At 48.9% G+C, this 15207-nt stretch overlaps 1 protein-coding gene across 2 annotated transcripts; it reads right to left on the bottom strand.

Annotated features, from left to right (window-relative positions):
- Window positions 1-194: 194 nt before the first annotated feature.
- Trim50 (tripartite motif containing 50) lies at window positions 195-13950 on the bottom strand. Of its 2 annotated transcripts, none has more exons than XM_085836327.1 (6): window positions 13552-13950; window positions 8503-8598; window positions 3892-4122; window positions 3778-3800; window positions 1178-1302; window positions 195-775 (listed from the first exon to the last, which is right to left on the bottom strand). In XM_085836327.1, exons 1-6 carry the CDS (start codon window positions 13948-13950, stop codon window positions 195-197), a joined length of 1455 nt encoding a protein of 484 aa, XP_085692453.1. The 2 variants fall into 2 exon arrangements, with proteins under 2 accessions (XP_085692453.1, XP_085692454.1); XM_085836328.1 differs by having other exon boundaries at window positions 3778-3797.
- Window positions 13951-15207: the final 1257 nt, after the last annotated feature.

Raw genomic sequence — 15207 nt, 5'->3', positions numbered from 1 at the left:
AAGTTGAGTGGCTACAGGACCTGGTAAGGTACAAGGTGGCATGCATACCCCTAGGTGGTGAGGAAGAGGCTATATCTCCTGATATAAATGTTCTGGGGACACGCGGGTGTGAAGAACCTTTTCAAGCAGTCCAAACACTGAGACCCAGCGGAAGCCCTCAAATCCCTTTGTCTTGCAAGACAGACCAGGACAGCCTATACCTGTCCCAGTGTGAAGTGCCCAGGCCCACTGGGTGGGGGCAGTACCATGGGCAGTGAGTTGCTGCCCCTCTCATGCCAACATGTGTCCAGGATAGGGTACAGCTTGCCCTGGAAGTCAGCCTGGAAAGTGTAGAGTGTCCGCAGATCATCAGGACGGTCAGCGTCAAAGAACGTGAGCTCACCCTGCTCATAGTGTAAGTAGACACCGATGCGATGAGGGTGGCCAGCCACAGGCAGTGGCAGCCGTGGGCAGCCAAAAGCCTCATACACCCGACCCTCTTTCAGGCCAATTAGCCATACACCGTGCTCTGGGGACTTGTTCAGCTTGCCTTTGCGGCTGGCTGTGCCCTTGATGACCCCCAAGCGCCAGTCACTCTTGTTCCCCACCACCACTTCCCAGTAGTGGCGACCCCAAGAGAAGCCCTTGCTAGCCAGGACACAGGTGCTGTAGTCGAAGCGCTCGGGTTGGCTGGCTCGTCTCTGGGCAAGGAGGCCACAATGCACCACTGTGTTGCCCTTAGAGAGCTCCAGCAGAGGGTGGGCAGTAGCCGGGTCCAGCTTGAGAGATGCTGGAGCTAGAGAGAAAGAGGCCTGTGGTTGGCTCACAGAGAAACCGCAGACCCTGCCCAGGAGGCAATGGCAGGCTGAGTCCTCAGGTACAGGAACTATGCTGACTCTGTTCCCATGCTGGGAGGGGCAGACACAGGGCCGTGTGTATGGAAGGGATGAGGGATAGGTGGGGTAGCGGGTAAGTGGATGAGATGGGCAAGTGGGTGGGCGGATCGGGCCTGCGGAGCACATTAGACGTGGCCACTTGTGAAGGAGTTCGGCTATGGAACAGGTTTACTGCGTTGCAAATGTGTGTGCCTACACAGCCACACCCACATCTCTCCACCCCCACACAGGCCCCCTTTAAGTTCTCTCCATGCTTCTTGGTACCCTTGATGAATTGGGAGGATAAGAATTTGGGGCCTCACCTGGCAGAACCTTCCGGAAGAGTCTCTTCCACACGGTCAGTTTGACGTCAGCCTGGTGGAGAGCTGCCTTGAAGGAGACTGGGCTGAATACGCCTTCCAAAGGCCGAGCCTGCTGGACCTCTGCCCTGTGGACATGGGTTCCAGTCTGCATCAAGACTGCCTCCCACCCTCCTCCTCATGTGGGGGTCTACAGGACTAAAGTCACCACCCAGGCCACACATTCGTAGCACCCTTTCCTCTCAAGCCTCCTTCCTGGAGAACATGCCTGCTTCCTAGAACTGGGATTGTCAGGGAGCTGAGGAAGGCCCTGAGGAAATGTGCAAAGTGCAGATGAAGTCTTGAGGGGGTGCAGTTGTTGACTTGTGTGTGGCCCAAGTCAAGGACCTCAATGTTTCAGACCCCTGGAATGGCAAAGCCTTCCCCCAAGGTGAAGCTCAGGGGATGCCAAAACCTTCCTCTTGTCCCAGACCAAGTGTTGACAAAAGATTGACTCGTGTGTGCAAAACCTGCAGCTTCCAGATGTTTGAGACTGCTGGCCTGTAGACACCTCCTGCTAACTCCCACCCACCCCCACTCTGCACATAGCAAGCATGCCAGGACCCCAGGTTGCTGTGAGGTTGACGCCACTGCCTCAGAGTGTGCGTGTCCCACCCGAGCCCAGCTTTTCTGCCTGTGCGTGTCTATGAACTTGTCCTCTCTTCATTCACTCGATGCCATGTCAGGTTTCCAGAACCATGCCATGCAGGACACAGTGGGGATGCTGCACAGCTGCTGCTGTAGATAGACCTGGAAGCATCTCCCACAGGCTCATGTTCTGAAATTTGGTTCCCAGCTGGTAGAACTCTTTAGAAAGAGGTGGGGTCTGGCTGGTGGGAATAAGTCTTTGAAGGTTGTCCCCACTTCTGGCTTCAGTCTTCTCTCTCTACTTCCTATCTGCCAGCATGGGAACAAGCTCTAAATACTGTCACACCTCCCTGACCCTCTGAAACCAAAACAAACGCCTCCTCCCTTAGGTCACTTGCATCAGGTAATGTGGTCTCGGCAAGGCAAGGTCACTAGTACAGCAGGTGTTCACAGAGCACGGGGCTGGGGAAACAAGTCCGACTTTCCTGGAACTTGTTAGAGATGCAGAGCCTTCGGGCCCTGCCCCAGATCTGCTCATCAGAAACTGATCACCCTGGGAAAGTTGTACAATGTGTTTTAGCCAGCCTGCCAGGTGTTTCTCATGTGTGCTGACACCTGAGACCCACTCCATCAGGTAACCTGATTCTGCTCCCAGCAACTTGTCTATTCATTTCTATCTGTGCTCTGTAGGCATGTGACCCCAAAGACTAAAGAAATGCAGGAGCACAGGCTGGAAGGTGGCTCACTGGGTAAATTGTCTGCCTGGCAAGAATGACGACCTGAGTTCAGTCCCCAGAACCCACTGGTCATGGTGGCTAAAGACAGAGCTCACTGGCACTGGTTGCTCTTGCAGAGGACCTGGGTTCAGTTGCCAGCATACACAAGGCAGATGACAACGGTCTGCAACTCCAGTTCCCCCGGATCCATCTCCCTCTTCTGACCTCTTCACTCATGGAACACACAGTTGGTACACAGACATGTCTGCACAGCATCACATAAAATAAGAGGATAAATCTAAAAGGCCAAGTGCAGTAAATACCGGGAAAGCAGAGGCAGACAGATCCCCGGGGCTCTCTGACGAGTCAGCCTAGCCTACTTGGTGAGCTCCAGGCTAGTGAGAGGCCATATCTCAAAAACTCAAACTGGACAGTGTCTTTACAACCGCCAGGGCTGGCTTCTGGCCTCCACACCCATAAATGTGCATGCACACCAACACCTAAAGAAAACTAGAGAGGTGGCTGGCTAAGTGGTTAAGAACACTGTCTGGTCTTCTAGAGGACCCAGGTTCGATACGCAGCACCCACATGGCAGCTTACAACCATCTGTAACTCCAGTTCCTGGGAATCCAATGCTGTCTTTGGCTTCTGTGGGCTCTTCACACTGACATATATGCAGGCAAAACACTCATACACATAAAATAAGAATCAGGAAGAAAGAAAACAAGGAGCCACACATGGACAGGATGGGCTCAGGAGCTGTTGAGTTTTCCAGCACTCACTAACTTTCCCCTCCCGAGGTCTGAAGAGTGTACGTCAAGGTCCCTCACTCTGGTTGTCCCTGCCTGGGACATCTCCTTCCTCACACGTAATAGTTGACTCCACGGATGAACTTCTCCGCACCCTGTGCTCTGCACACATGTCACTCTCATTTCTCTGTCTGCCTGCACACCTCGGCTTTCTTGGCTGTCACACCAGTCCCTAGCCATCACCTTCCTCCACAGCATTGTCATAGCTTGAGGCAATTATCTGTTGCTATAGCCACCACAGGGTTGGGACCAGTCTGCACGACTGGTCTGTGAGAACCCCAATGGCAGACACTTGACTGCCATTATTTTCCTTGTGCTCAGTGGCAGGCACACATGGAGAGCAGCTTAAGGTTAGAGCACATGAAGGAAGCACAGAGATGGGATGCCTGTGTCCCAGCAACTGCACACACTGGCTGACCTCTCTCCCAGCAGCTTCAGTTGAGGTTGTTACCTGGAGGCCATAGAGTGGAACTTCTGGAAGAAAGAGAGGGACAGGAGGTTACTGCTGTAGCCAAACTCTGCATTGTTGAGGAGAAAGCTGGGGACCACACTCTTGTCCACTTACCCGGATGAACTCATGGTGACTCTCGTTCCCAAACTGCTCCAGCACCTGCTCAGCCTGAGCCAGTCGCTCTTGTGTACCCTGAGCCTGCTCCAGCTGCATGTCCAGGGAGGCCACCAGGCCACGAGTATGGCCCTCAAGCCCCTCCAGGCAGCGGGCTTTCTCTTCATCCACCAGGTGGTGCAGCTCCTGGAACTCCCTTCGGATCACCCAGCTGAAGACATCGGACTCATTCTAAGACAGGAGGGCCAGTCACAGTGCAGCCACAACCAAGCTGAATGGCTGGTCCCAGCATCCCCAGGGCATGTCTTTCTGGCCTGTCCTGAAGGGGCTCATCCTACATGCCAAGTGGGCTGATGATAGTATCGGGTTCATGGGACTGGGGAGCCCTAGTGGTGACCGGCTTCTATTTTATATTTATTTAGTTTTTTGCAGTACTGGAGCTTGAACCCTGGGCCTCATGCATGCTAGGCAAGTACCTTACTCTATTCCTAGCCCTGACCCTAATCCTCACCCTGGAACCTAAAGCAGCCAGTGTGTGGTTATGGTTGGCAGCAGCTAAGCCGTTGTGGGTGATTTGCTGAGTCTCACTTTGGAGCACTACTGAATTAATTTGGCTAGTTTTACTGAGTCGTGGTTTGATTTTGGGGGGACTGAGGTTTGGGGTTTGCTCTTTTTTGTTGTTGTTGTTATTGAGTCAGGATGTGCTTTCTGCTGGGTCATGGTTTGCCTTGGTTATGTTTGGCTGTATTTATTTATTTATTTATTTGGTTTTCTAAGACACGGCTTCCCTATGTAGCTCTGGCTGTCCTAGAATTCACTCTGTAGACCAGACTGGCCTTAGACTGAGAGATCTGCCTGCCTCTGCCTCTGGAGTGATGAGATTAAAGGCGTGCGCCACCATGTCAGGCTTATTTTGTTTTTCCTTTATGCTTAGCCATAATTTGCATTCTACAGAAGACAGTTGGACTTTTGCTGAGTCATCACTAGATTGTTCATTGAGTCATCATTGCACATTTTGCTGTGCATTGGGGTGGGCGTGGTGGCATGCACCTTTAACCCCAACCCCAAATTAAATGCTTTCTTTTATAAGAGTTGCCTTGGGGGCTGGAGAGATGACTCAGCGGTTAAGAGCAATGACTGCTCTTCCAGAGATCCTCAGTTCAATTCCCAGCAACCACATGGTGGCTATCAACTATAATGGAATCCGATGCCCTCTTCTGGTGTGCGTCTAAAGACAGCTACAGTGTACTCATATACATAAAATAAATAAATAAATAAATAAACCTTAAAAAAAAAGAGTTGCCTTGGTCATGATGTCTCTTCACAGTAATAGGACAGTGACTAAGATGGGTTACATAAACAGAAACTGTTAAGTTAGACCAAATTAATTTTAGTTCATAGTGCGACTGAAACTCTAAAACAGAAGACAAAATAGATATGTAATTAAACATTCTTAGAATGTTGTTTGCTTGGTCATCGTCTAGTTCCACAAAATGACCCAAGAAGTCTTTTTTTTTTTTTTTTCCCGAGACAGGGTTTTTCTGTTTTGCCCAGGCTGTCCTAGAACTCACTCTGTATGTAGACCAGGCTAGCCTCAAACTCAGAAATCTGTCTGCCTCTGCCTTCAAAGTGCTGGGATTAAAGGTGTATGCCACCACGGCCTGGCTCCCAAGAAGTCCTTATTGATGGGGGGAAATAAACTACCTCCCCCAGGACATGGTGACTTCTGCTGCAACCTACAGCTCCACCCAAATGGAGGAATAGCCTCCCTTGGAGTTTGATCTTTCTACTGTTCCCAGATTTCAAGAATTAAGACTGGTCACTTAATTCTTAATTTATTATTAGTGTCTGCTCTTCCAAAGGACCTGGGTTCAATCCCCAGCACCCTCATGGCAGCTCACAACTGTCTGTAATGCCAGTTCCAAGAGATCTGACACCCTTACGCTCATGCACATAAAATAAAGTTAAATAAATTATTACAATTATCTTCAGGGCTGTTTGGTTTGCACTTGTAGCTGTTATGTATTGAAAACACGATGTACACATTCTCTGGGCTTCAGCTACACTTTCCTGTCTTCACTGAAATATAAACTTGTTTTATTAGGAAAAGTAGTATGGGATTACCAAAAAAATAAATAAATAAAAATTTTAAAAGTGCTTAGAGAACAAAGGAGGTTTGCTATCTTATCAAGATCATCGCCCCTGGTCTCCACTTAGCTTCGAGCTAGGAAACTAAGTTCTAACAGAGTTAAAGTTTATTTGGAAATGTGCCTCTGTCAAACTTTATCTAAGTGTTATTAACAGCTAAGTTTGAAAGCACTGTTCATTCCTAAATACGGGTGTAAGTGACCTTCTGACTGTTCAATAACCATACTTGGAGGCCACTGCCTGTGATGATATAGGGGCAGCCAGTTCTTTGGCCCATGCTTGATTCCAGGTCAGCTACATTCCAGGAAACAATAGGATGCCTCTCAAAGGGTCCTGACGCTGTGGTAAGTCAACCCTCATCCTCTTGGCCAGAGAGAGCTGTGGAGACCCAGGGTTGACTTTCTCAGGAGTGGAGACTCTGAAGTTAAGGGTGGTCACAGAATGAAATGCCTTCAACACTTCTGGAGGAAGCCATCTGGTTGGCAAGACCTCAATACATCCCACAGCGTGATTGGTAGAGGACATTAAAGGAGCAAGGGCTCCTACAGAGACCCTACATTGATCTTCAATTGACCTTGAACATAAAAATAAACTTGGTAAATATTTGGTCAGATCAATGATCTTTTGTTTGTTTGTTTTTAAGACAAAATTTCTCTGTGTAGCCCTGGCTGTCATGGAACTCATTTTGTAGACCAGGCTGGCCTCAAACCAACAGAGATCTGCCTACCTCTGCCTCCTGAGTTCTGGGATTAAAGGCATGCGCTATCACTACATGCAGGTGATGGTTGTTGTTGATGTTGTTGTTGTTGTTAAGGATAGCCAAAGAGTAAAATGATTTGTAATAACCCAAAATAAAAGAAATAGGATCAGGTATGGTGGCACATGTCTCTGGTCCCAGGAGTGAGGACACAGGCAGGTCTCTATGAGTTCGAGGACAGCCTAGAACTAGGGCTTCGTAGTAAGACTCTGTGTCAAAAATAAAGAAGCAAACAAAAAACTAAAAGAAAAAAAGAAAAAGAATTAAATTCAGCCATAGAAAGCAACAGGCAGCCATTACATGCTTCCTACCAGACCCTGAGTGTGGGATACTAACAGGACAGGTCGGACAATAACAGCCATCCAGCTGTAATCAGGTTAAAGGGCCCTCAGGCCTTTAGTAGCTTAAAAAAAAAATCATGGGTGGTACACACCTTTAAGCACTAGGGAGGCAAAGGCAGGCAGATCTCTGATTTCGAGGCTAACGTGGTCGGTCTAAATAGTGAGTTCCAGGACAGCCAGGGCTACAGAGAGAAACCCTGTCTTGAAAAAAAGCACCACAAGAAAGAAAGAAAGAAAGAGAGAGAGAGAGAGAGAGAGAGAGAGAGAGAGAGAGAGAGAGAGAAGAGAAAGAGAGAAAGGGAAAGGAAAGGAAAGGAAAGGAAAGGAAAGGAAAGGAAAGGGAAGGGAAGGGAAGGGAAGGGAAGGGAAGGGAAGGGAAGGGAAGGGAAGGGAAGGGAAGGGAAGGGAAGGGAAGGAAAGGAAAGGAAAGATCTCCATCATTTTTCTCCTAGGGCTCAGGAGAGCGGAGTGAGAGCATGTGTAGAATTGCTGCCCCTTCTCTGCCACCCTAGGCTGTCAGCTCTGTGTTCAGACTTTTGTTACCCAGTACCTCACAGTAGCTGCCAAGGGCAAGCAGACACAGGTGGTACCAGGGTATGGAGGAGAGCTGGGCTCAAGCTTTGGGACTTTATCTCTGGGACTCCCGTCCTGTCTTATCACAGTCCCAAAGGACACTGAACAAAAGCCAACTTGGAACCAGTTCTGACCACTGGGTCCAATTCCCTTATAAGGAATGGAACCTTCCCCCAGCCTCCTGGGAACTCTTTGAACTCGGCTTTGTGTGGAAGGCACCTTCTACAAAGGGCAAATTAGAAAATCCTGGAGGTGTGGTTCAGTGCTGGAACCCTGTGCCCACAACTGGCAATAATAAAATTAACATAAAATTAACAAAAATAAAGTCAGAAAATGTAGGTCAGGAACATATCAATTGTCTAGAACAACCACCCACCAGGGTTTGGGAACAGGCTCAGTGGTAGAGCCCCTGCCTAGAATCCCCCAGGGAGGGGCTGGGGGCGTGGCTCAGTGGTAGAGCCCCTGCCTAGAATCCCCCAGGGAGGGGCTGGGGGCGTGGCTCAGTGGTAGAGCACCAGCCTAGCAGGCATGAAGCGCTGCATTCCATCTCCAGCACTGCGTAAACTAAGCATGATGGGACACACCAATAATCTCAGCACTCAAGAAAAAGAGTCTAGGGATGAAAAGTTCAAAGTAATTCTCAGTTACATCAAGAGTCCAAGATCAGCCTGGGCTACACAAGACTTTGTCAGAAAGAGGGAATGTGGGTTGGTGGGGAAAACGAGGTGGGAAACACTTCTGTTGGAACAGGGTGGATGGATCTTGGGCCCCAGGCAGAGGGAAGGGACTCACAATAATCCGGGTCCTGTTGTTCACCAGTTTGCCGATGTGCTCCTCCACGTTCCTGTGCTCCTCCTTCAGCTCAGATATGCGGCCTGCAAGCTCTTCCTGGAGGGGAGAAGCCGTGCTCCTGTGAGTAGCTGGCCAATTGCGCTTTCTCTTTCTGTCCAGACCCTTTCCCTTCTAAGTCTTTCTCAGTCACCATGACAGTAGAGCCAGCGTAGGAACCAGAGCCTTCTAGTTGCCCTGCACACCCAGGTGAAGAGCATTAAGAAAGGGGAATGTAGTGCTACATGCCTGTCTTCCCAGCACGCAGGCCATCGAGGCAGGAGTTCAAGGCCAGCCTGCATCACAGGTAACCAAACTGTCAAGGAGGGAATGAGGAAGGGATGAGGAAGGAGAGAGGGGGAGGGGGAAGAGAGAAGCGAGAAGAGAGAAGAGAGAAGAGAGAAGGAGAAGGAGAAGGGAAGAGAAGGAAAGGAGGGAAGGAGAGGTGGGGGAGGGGAAAGCAAGAGAAGGAGGGGGAGGAGAGAGGAAGCAGAGGGTAGGAAAGGAATGGGGGATGGGAAAGGGCAAAGGAAAGGAAGATTAAAAAAAAAAAAGCAAGGTGCTGGGCTAGAGAAATGGCTCAGCGGGTAAGAGTGCTGACTGCTCTTCCGAAGGTCCTGAGTTCAAATTCCAGCAACTACCCATAATGAGATCTGACGCCCTCTTCTGGTGCGTCTGAAGTCAGCTACAGTGTACTTATGTATAATAATAAATAAATCTTTGGTCAGGGACTGAGTGAGAGGAGTTGACCAGAGCGAGCGGGGCTGACCAGAGCGAGCAGGGTTGACTGGAGCGAGCAGAGGTCCTAAAATTCAATTCCCAACAACCACATGAAGGCTCACAACCATCTGTACAGCTACAATGTACTCACATACATAAAATAAATAAACAAACAAGGTGCTGGAGAAATGGCTCCGTGTTTGGTTCCCAGCACCTCTGTGGCAGCTCACAACTGTCTCTAACTCCAGTCCCAGGGGATCCGACAGCCTTTTCTGACCTCCTTGGAGACCAGACATGCACATGATACACTCAGGCAAAACACGAATGCACAAAAAAATACAACTAATCTTAAAAAATATTCTAGAAGAAGAAGAAGAAGAAGCCAGCAAGTCCGAGTATACAGGGCGACTGATGTTCTCGTTTGAGACACACAGGCACAGAGCATCTCCAGCAGACTTGTGAGGGAACACCCACTCTCACTTCCTTAATGCAGAGAAACTGAGTCATGGAAGCTACGCAGCCAAGTCACACACTTATATCCCAGCCCAGGAGACTGAGGCAGGAAGATAGTGAGTTCCAGGCCAGCACGGCAGCATAGTGTATTGAGACCTAGTCTGTCTCTGTCTCTGTCTCTGTCTCTGTCTGTCTCTCTCTCTCTCTTTCTCTCTCTCTCTCTGTGTGTGTGTGTGTGTGTACATGTGCATGCCAAGGCACATTTGTGAAGGTCAGAAGAAGACTACTTTAAGGAGCTTGTACTATCCTTCTACCATATGCAGGGATTGAACTCAGGTCTTCACACTTGCAAGGCAGATGCTTTTACATGCTGAGTTGTCTCATTGGCCCAGCTCAGATTCTTCTGCTTCCCAAGTGCTACTTTGTTTGCTTGTTTGTTTGATGGCTTTCATTGCTTATGGTTTTCTTTTTTTTAAGCATGCTCCCCTTTATATGCTCCAGACTAGCCTCTAATTTTATGTATTTATTTATTTAGTATGCATGTGTGTGTGCATGCGTGCGTGCGTGCGTGTGTGTGTGTGTGTGTGTGTGTGTGTGTGTGTATGAGTACACTATAGCTGTCTTCAGACACACCAGAAGAAGAGGGCATATGATCCCATTACAAATAGTTGTGTGGTTGTTGGGAACTGAACTCAGGACCCCTAGAAGAGCAGCCAGTGCTCTTAACTTCTGAGCCTTCTCTCCAGTCATAATGTCTAATTCTTTTTTTTTTTTTTTTTTTTGGTTTCTTTCGAGACAGGGTTTCTCTGTGTAGCCTTGGCTGTCCTGGAACTCACTTTGTAGACCAGGCTGGCCTCGAACTCAGAAATGCCTCCCGAGTGCTGGGATTAAAGGCGTGCGCCACCACGCCTGGCAGTGTCTAATTCTTGATCCTGTCCTGTCAGCCTCCAGAGTGTGGCCCACCACACCTGGATCCATTCCCACCACATTCCAGGCTCCATCCCAAGGCCTCAGAGACACAGGTAGCTGATCTTAAGGTGCCGCCCTTCTGATTCCCGGGATACCATAGTCAGCTCCTGTTCCCTCTGCTCCCCTCATGGTACCCTCTCTGCCTCTCTCCTCATATCCTGAGGTTTCATGTGACTCAGGTTGGCCTTGAACATGATGTGTAACCAAGGCTGACTTTGAACTTCTGATCCTCCTGCCTCCGCATTAGGTATTCACCACCAGGCTTGGCTCTTCACCTCGCTTTCCCTCCTGAATTGTGGGATTGTGTGTGTGTGTGTGTACATGTATGTGTGTGTGATGCACTGCACACACATATGTAGGTATGCATGCCCATTTACATACCTGTGGAGCCCAGAGAAGGATGTCCTATGCCCTGTTCCATCCCTGTCTGCTTTATTCTTAGTGAAGACTGAGAGGTCAGCTGGAAGCCAGCAAGCCCCAGCCATCCTCCTGTTTCTTTATTTCCACACTGCTGGTGTCACAGAAATACACAGTCATGCCTGGCTTTTTACACAGTGCTGAAGATTCAAATTCAGGCCCTCAAGCAGCAAGTGCCCTCACTATTGTCCCTTCTCCCCACACACACCTCCTGACCCTTTGTGGGTGCTACTCTCTCTGCCCTCCGCCCCCACCACCTGCCTTTCTTGTGACTCAGGTTGGTGGTCCACTTCCTGCAGAAAGACTTCCCTGAGTGCCTGAGATTTTACAGGATCCATGACCACTATGATGGTTAATCTCAATAATCAGTTTGACTAGATTTAGAGACAGTGTGGGTATGCATCTCTGGTGTGTCTGTAAAGGTGTTTCCAGAGTGGTTCAGTCCAGGAAGACAAACCTAACCAGTGTGAGTGGCACCTTGCCACAGGCTGAGGTCCTAGACTGGACTGTAAGAAAAGGAGACACTGAGGTGAGCACCAGCATCCATCTCTCCTTGCTGCCTGACTGTGGATGCCACGTGACCAGCTGCTCCTGCCACCATGCCTCCCCTGCTGTGATGGACTGTACATCCTCTAACCTTGAGCCACAGTAAGCCCTTCCTTCTTCAGGCTGCTTCTTGTCAGCAACTGGTACTTAGCCTGGGCATCCAACACACAGAGCTCAGCAGACCCCAAGTGATGCATGTTCCAGGCCTGGTGAGACCTTTGCCTACTGCTATAGCAGGCACAAGCACAATGCCTGTACATAGTAGACACCGACTGTATACATGTGATTGAAAGGCACAGGTCTGCCCAGCCCTGGTGTTATCCTTGGTGTTATATACTCTAGGTCGAAGGAACAAAGAAATGCACCCAAAAAAAAAAAAAAAAAAAAAAAAGAACAAGCAAACCAACCCTTTTCAGTCCCACCTTCAAACTATTACAGATACATTTTATTTTTCTTTCTGGTGCTGGGATAAAACCAGGGCCTTGCTCACGCTAGGCAAGCTGTCTGCCACTTGCTGCTGAGCCACATCCACAACCCCTCACCGTGGGATTATAGGAAGGTGCTCTACCTCGAGGCAATGCCCACAGGCCTTCACTGAGGGGTTCAGGACAAGTGCTAGAATCTGAGCCACATCTCCAGCCTTGTAAACATGACTCTCAAGCCTTATATAATAAATATATTATATATAAACATCATAAATATAACATTTGAAAAATTAAATAGTAAATGTCGATCTGTTCACCTGAGGTAAAAGTCCATGGGCTGAGGAATTCACAAATTTAACACTTATATTTTGAACATTTACCACTTCAGCTGTAGCTGTAGATCAGTGGTTCTCAACCTTCCTAATGCTGTGACCCTTTAATACAGTTCCTTATGATGTAGTGAGCTCCAGCCATAAAATTATTTCATTGCTACGTTATAACTTTAATTTTGCTACTACTGTGAATCACAATATAAATATTTAATATGCAGGATATCTAATATTTGGTATGCTATCCCTGTGAAAGGGTTGTTCAGCCCCTAAAGGGTCTCACCCCACAGGTTAAGAACCTCTGCTGTAGATGCTGAAATACAGCAAGGAACAAAGGCCCCACCCTCATGCTTTCGACCAGATGGGCTTAGGAGCTCTGAAGAAGCAAGGCTAGTGTTGTGGCTCAGATCTGATGATCTGATGTGTGATCGTGGTGGAACAAGAAAACTGATTCCTTGACATTGTTCTCCATATGTGTGTCTACACATAAATGAAGAAAGAATATAAAAAGAAATCTATTGTGGTACATGCCTATAATCTCAGCTCTGTGGAGAATGTGACAAGAAGATTTAGAGTTCAAGGCCAGTGGCTGTATAGTGAGTTCAAGGCCAGTCTGAGCTACAAATAAACCACAATCAAAATCCATACCACTGAACCTAGGATGTTGCATAGTAGAAGAATACTGCGTAAGCTATAAACTAAGCCTTGGATTCCATCCGTAGGACAGCAAGCAAAACAAAATAAAGCAAGCCAGAGACACAAGGTAAAAGAATAGGAAAAGTCTGGCAAGGGACTCGCTGTCATTCCTGCAGCTGCGATCTTCAGGACCCTGGTATATAAGCAACTCTTCAAAAACCAATGAAGGGGCCCCCACGTGGAAGAAGAGCACTGACTTCCACAAATTGTCCTCTGACTTCTACGTGCATGCCGTGGTACACGCGTGCACAGTCAAGCAGTCAATAATCAAATAAGTATTAAAAACCAATGAATGAATGCATGCTTGAGTATGTGCGCCATACACTCACAAGATGGAGTTGGAGAAATGGAGCCCTGGTGCAGTAGCCTTCTTCTACCGCGTGGAGACGTAAGACAGCACTCAGGAGAGCCGCCCTTTGCTCTGCTCCTCCCCCTAGCGGCCCGCCCGCCCCTCGCACCTTCATGCGGCTGTAGACGGTGGAGACTGGTGTGACTCGGTGGTGTTGGTGGGAGCCCAGCAGGCCACAGAGACCACAGATGAATTCCTGGTCTTTCTCGCAGAAGAGGCTGAGAGGGTTTCGGTGGTGCACGCAGACGGTGGGCTCTATGTCCCCCGGCAGCCTCAGAGCATCTATCACCCGGGCCAGGGAAACATTAGGCGGGGAGCTGCTGCAGTCTACTGACTGACGACACACAGGACAGCATAGCTCGGAGTCCAGGTGTTGGGACAAGTTATCCAGGCAGTCCTTGCAGTAGGAGTGGCCGCACTGTAGCATCAGAGGCTCTTTGAAGACCTCCAGGCAAATGGGACACTGCAGCTGGTCCTGGAGTTCCGGCACAGTCAGCCGCCAAGCCATGCACACAGCTCAGCTGCAACACAGGTGGCAGTCGGTCCTCTATCCTGCCGCCCCCTCCCTCTGTCATATTTTCCCCACTCCCAGGACTGCTGAAAGCCTAGGGAGAAAAGGATGCCAGCCCTGGATTCTGATCCTAGCCTACTATGACCCTGAGCCTCAGTTTCCCCGTCTGGGAAAAAAGGACTTAAGTGGAAAACAATGGCCACTATGAGTCTGGATATATAGCTCAACTGCAAGTCTAATTCAGAGTTTTTTTCTCACATACATGAGGTCCTGGGTTCAGTCTCCAGCACCACAAATGTCACATTGAGCTAGGACCTCCCCCCATGTAACCCCAGCATCTGGGGGGATTGAACCCAGAGCCTTGCTTATGAACAGCCTCTCATGAAATTGTCCTGAAGCAGTGATTCTCAGTTTGTGGATTGCAACCCTTTTGAGGTTCCGACAACCCTTTCACAGTGGTTGCCTAAGACCACTGGGGAAATACAGATGTTTATATTACAATTTATAACAGTAGCAAAATTAGTTATGAGGTGCCAACAAAAATACTTTGTTATGGTTGGGGGGTCACACAGCATGAGGAACTGTGTTGAAGGGCTGTATGTAGTGTTAGAAGGTTGAGAACTGCTGTTCTAGAGGTTCCAGAGCCCCAGTTCTAGGCAGGGATTCGACTTCGAGGGAGAGTCTCTCTTGAGACCCAGAAATCTGTAATATACACCTTCAAGCCAGGCACTTTTTGTTTATTTTTTTTTTTTCAAGACAAGGAATCTCTGTGTAGCACTGGCTGTCCTGGAACTCTCTCTGTAGACCAGGCTGGCCTCCAACTCACAGAGCTCTGCCTGCCTCTTCCTGCCAAGTGCTGGGATTAAAGGCAGGGACCACCGGGAACCTGCCGCCTAAGCAATCTTAAAGCCAGATTGTTACTTTTTTTTTGGGGGGGGGATAGGGGTCCTGTGGACAGTGGTGGCCTTGAACCCTGTATGTAGTTGGGATTGCAGGTGTGCCCCACTATACACAATTTAAATAGTTCTGGGTATAGACCCCTTGGGGGCCTTAAGCATGTTTGGTAAGTCAGTATCTGCTCAGTAGCTACATCCGGAACAACAAGAGCAAAGTCCCTTGTCCCATGGTAACACTGTCCTCACAGAGTCTGAGATAAGGAGCCTTGGGTGTTCATCTTCCAAAACAGAAACAAAGTCTCCACTGACCAAGATAGCAGCAACCCGACCCCCCTCCCACTACGCATTACCTGATTTC

This window comes from Mus caroli, unplaced genomic scaffold (assembly GCF_978045245.1).
Source record: "Mus caroli unplaced genomic scaffold, Mus_caroli_1 scaffold_4, whole genome shotgun sequence".
NCBI classification, from domain to species: domain Eukaryota; kingdom Metazoa; phylum Chordata; class Mammalia; order Rodentia; family Muridae; genus Mus; species Mus caroli.
Note: the sequence above shows the minus strand (reverse complement) of the source record. Positions and strands in the feature narration are given on the sequence as shown.

Coding starts and splice junctions, on each gene's coding strand:
- Trim50 (XM_085836327.1), bottom strand. CDS start 13,950: ATGGCTTGGCGGCTGACTGTGCCGGAACTCCAGGACCAGCTGCAGTGT. Junction 3,801..3,891: donor GTCACCATGAGTTCATCCGG/GTAAGTGGACAA, acceptor TCTTTCTTCCAG/AAGTTCCACTCTATGGCCTC. Junction 1,303..3,777: donor TTCCACTCTATGGCCTCCAG/GTAACAACCTCA, acceptor CCATGTCCACAG/GGCAGAGGTCCAGCAGGCTC.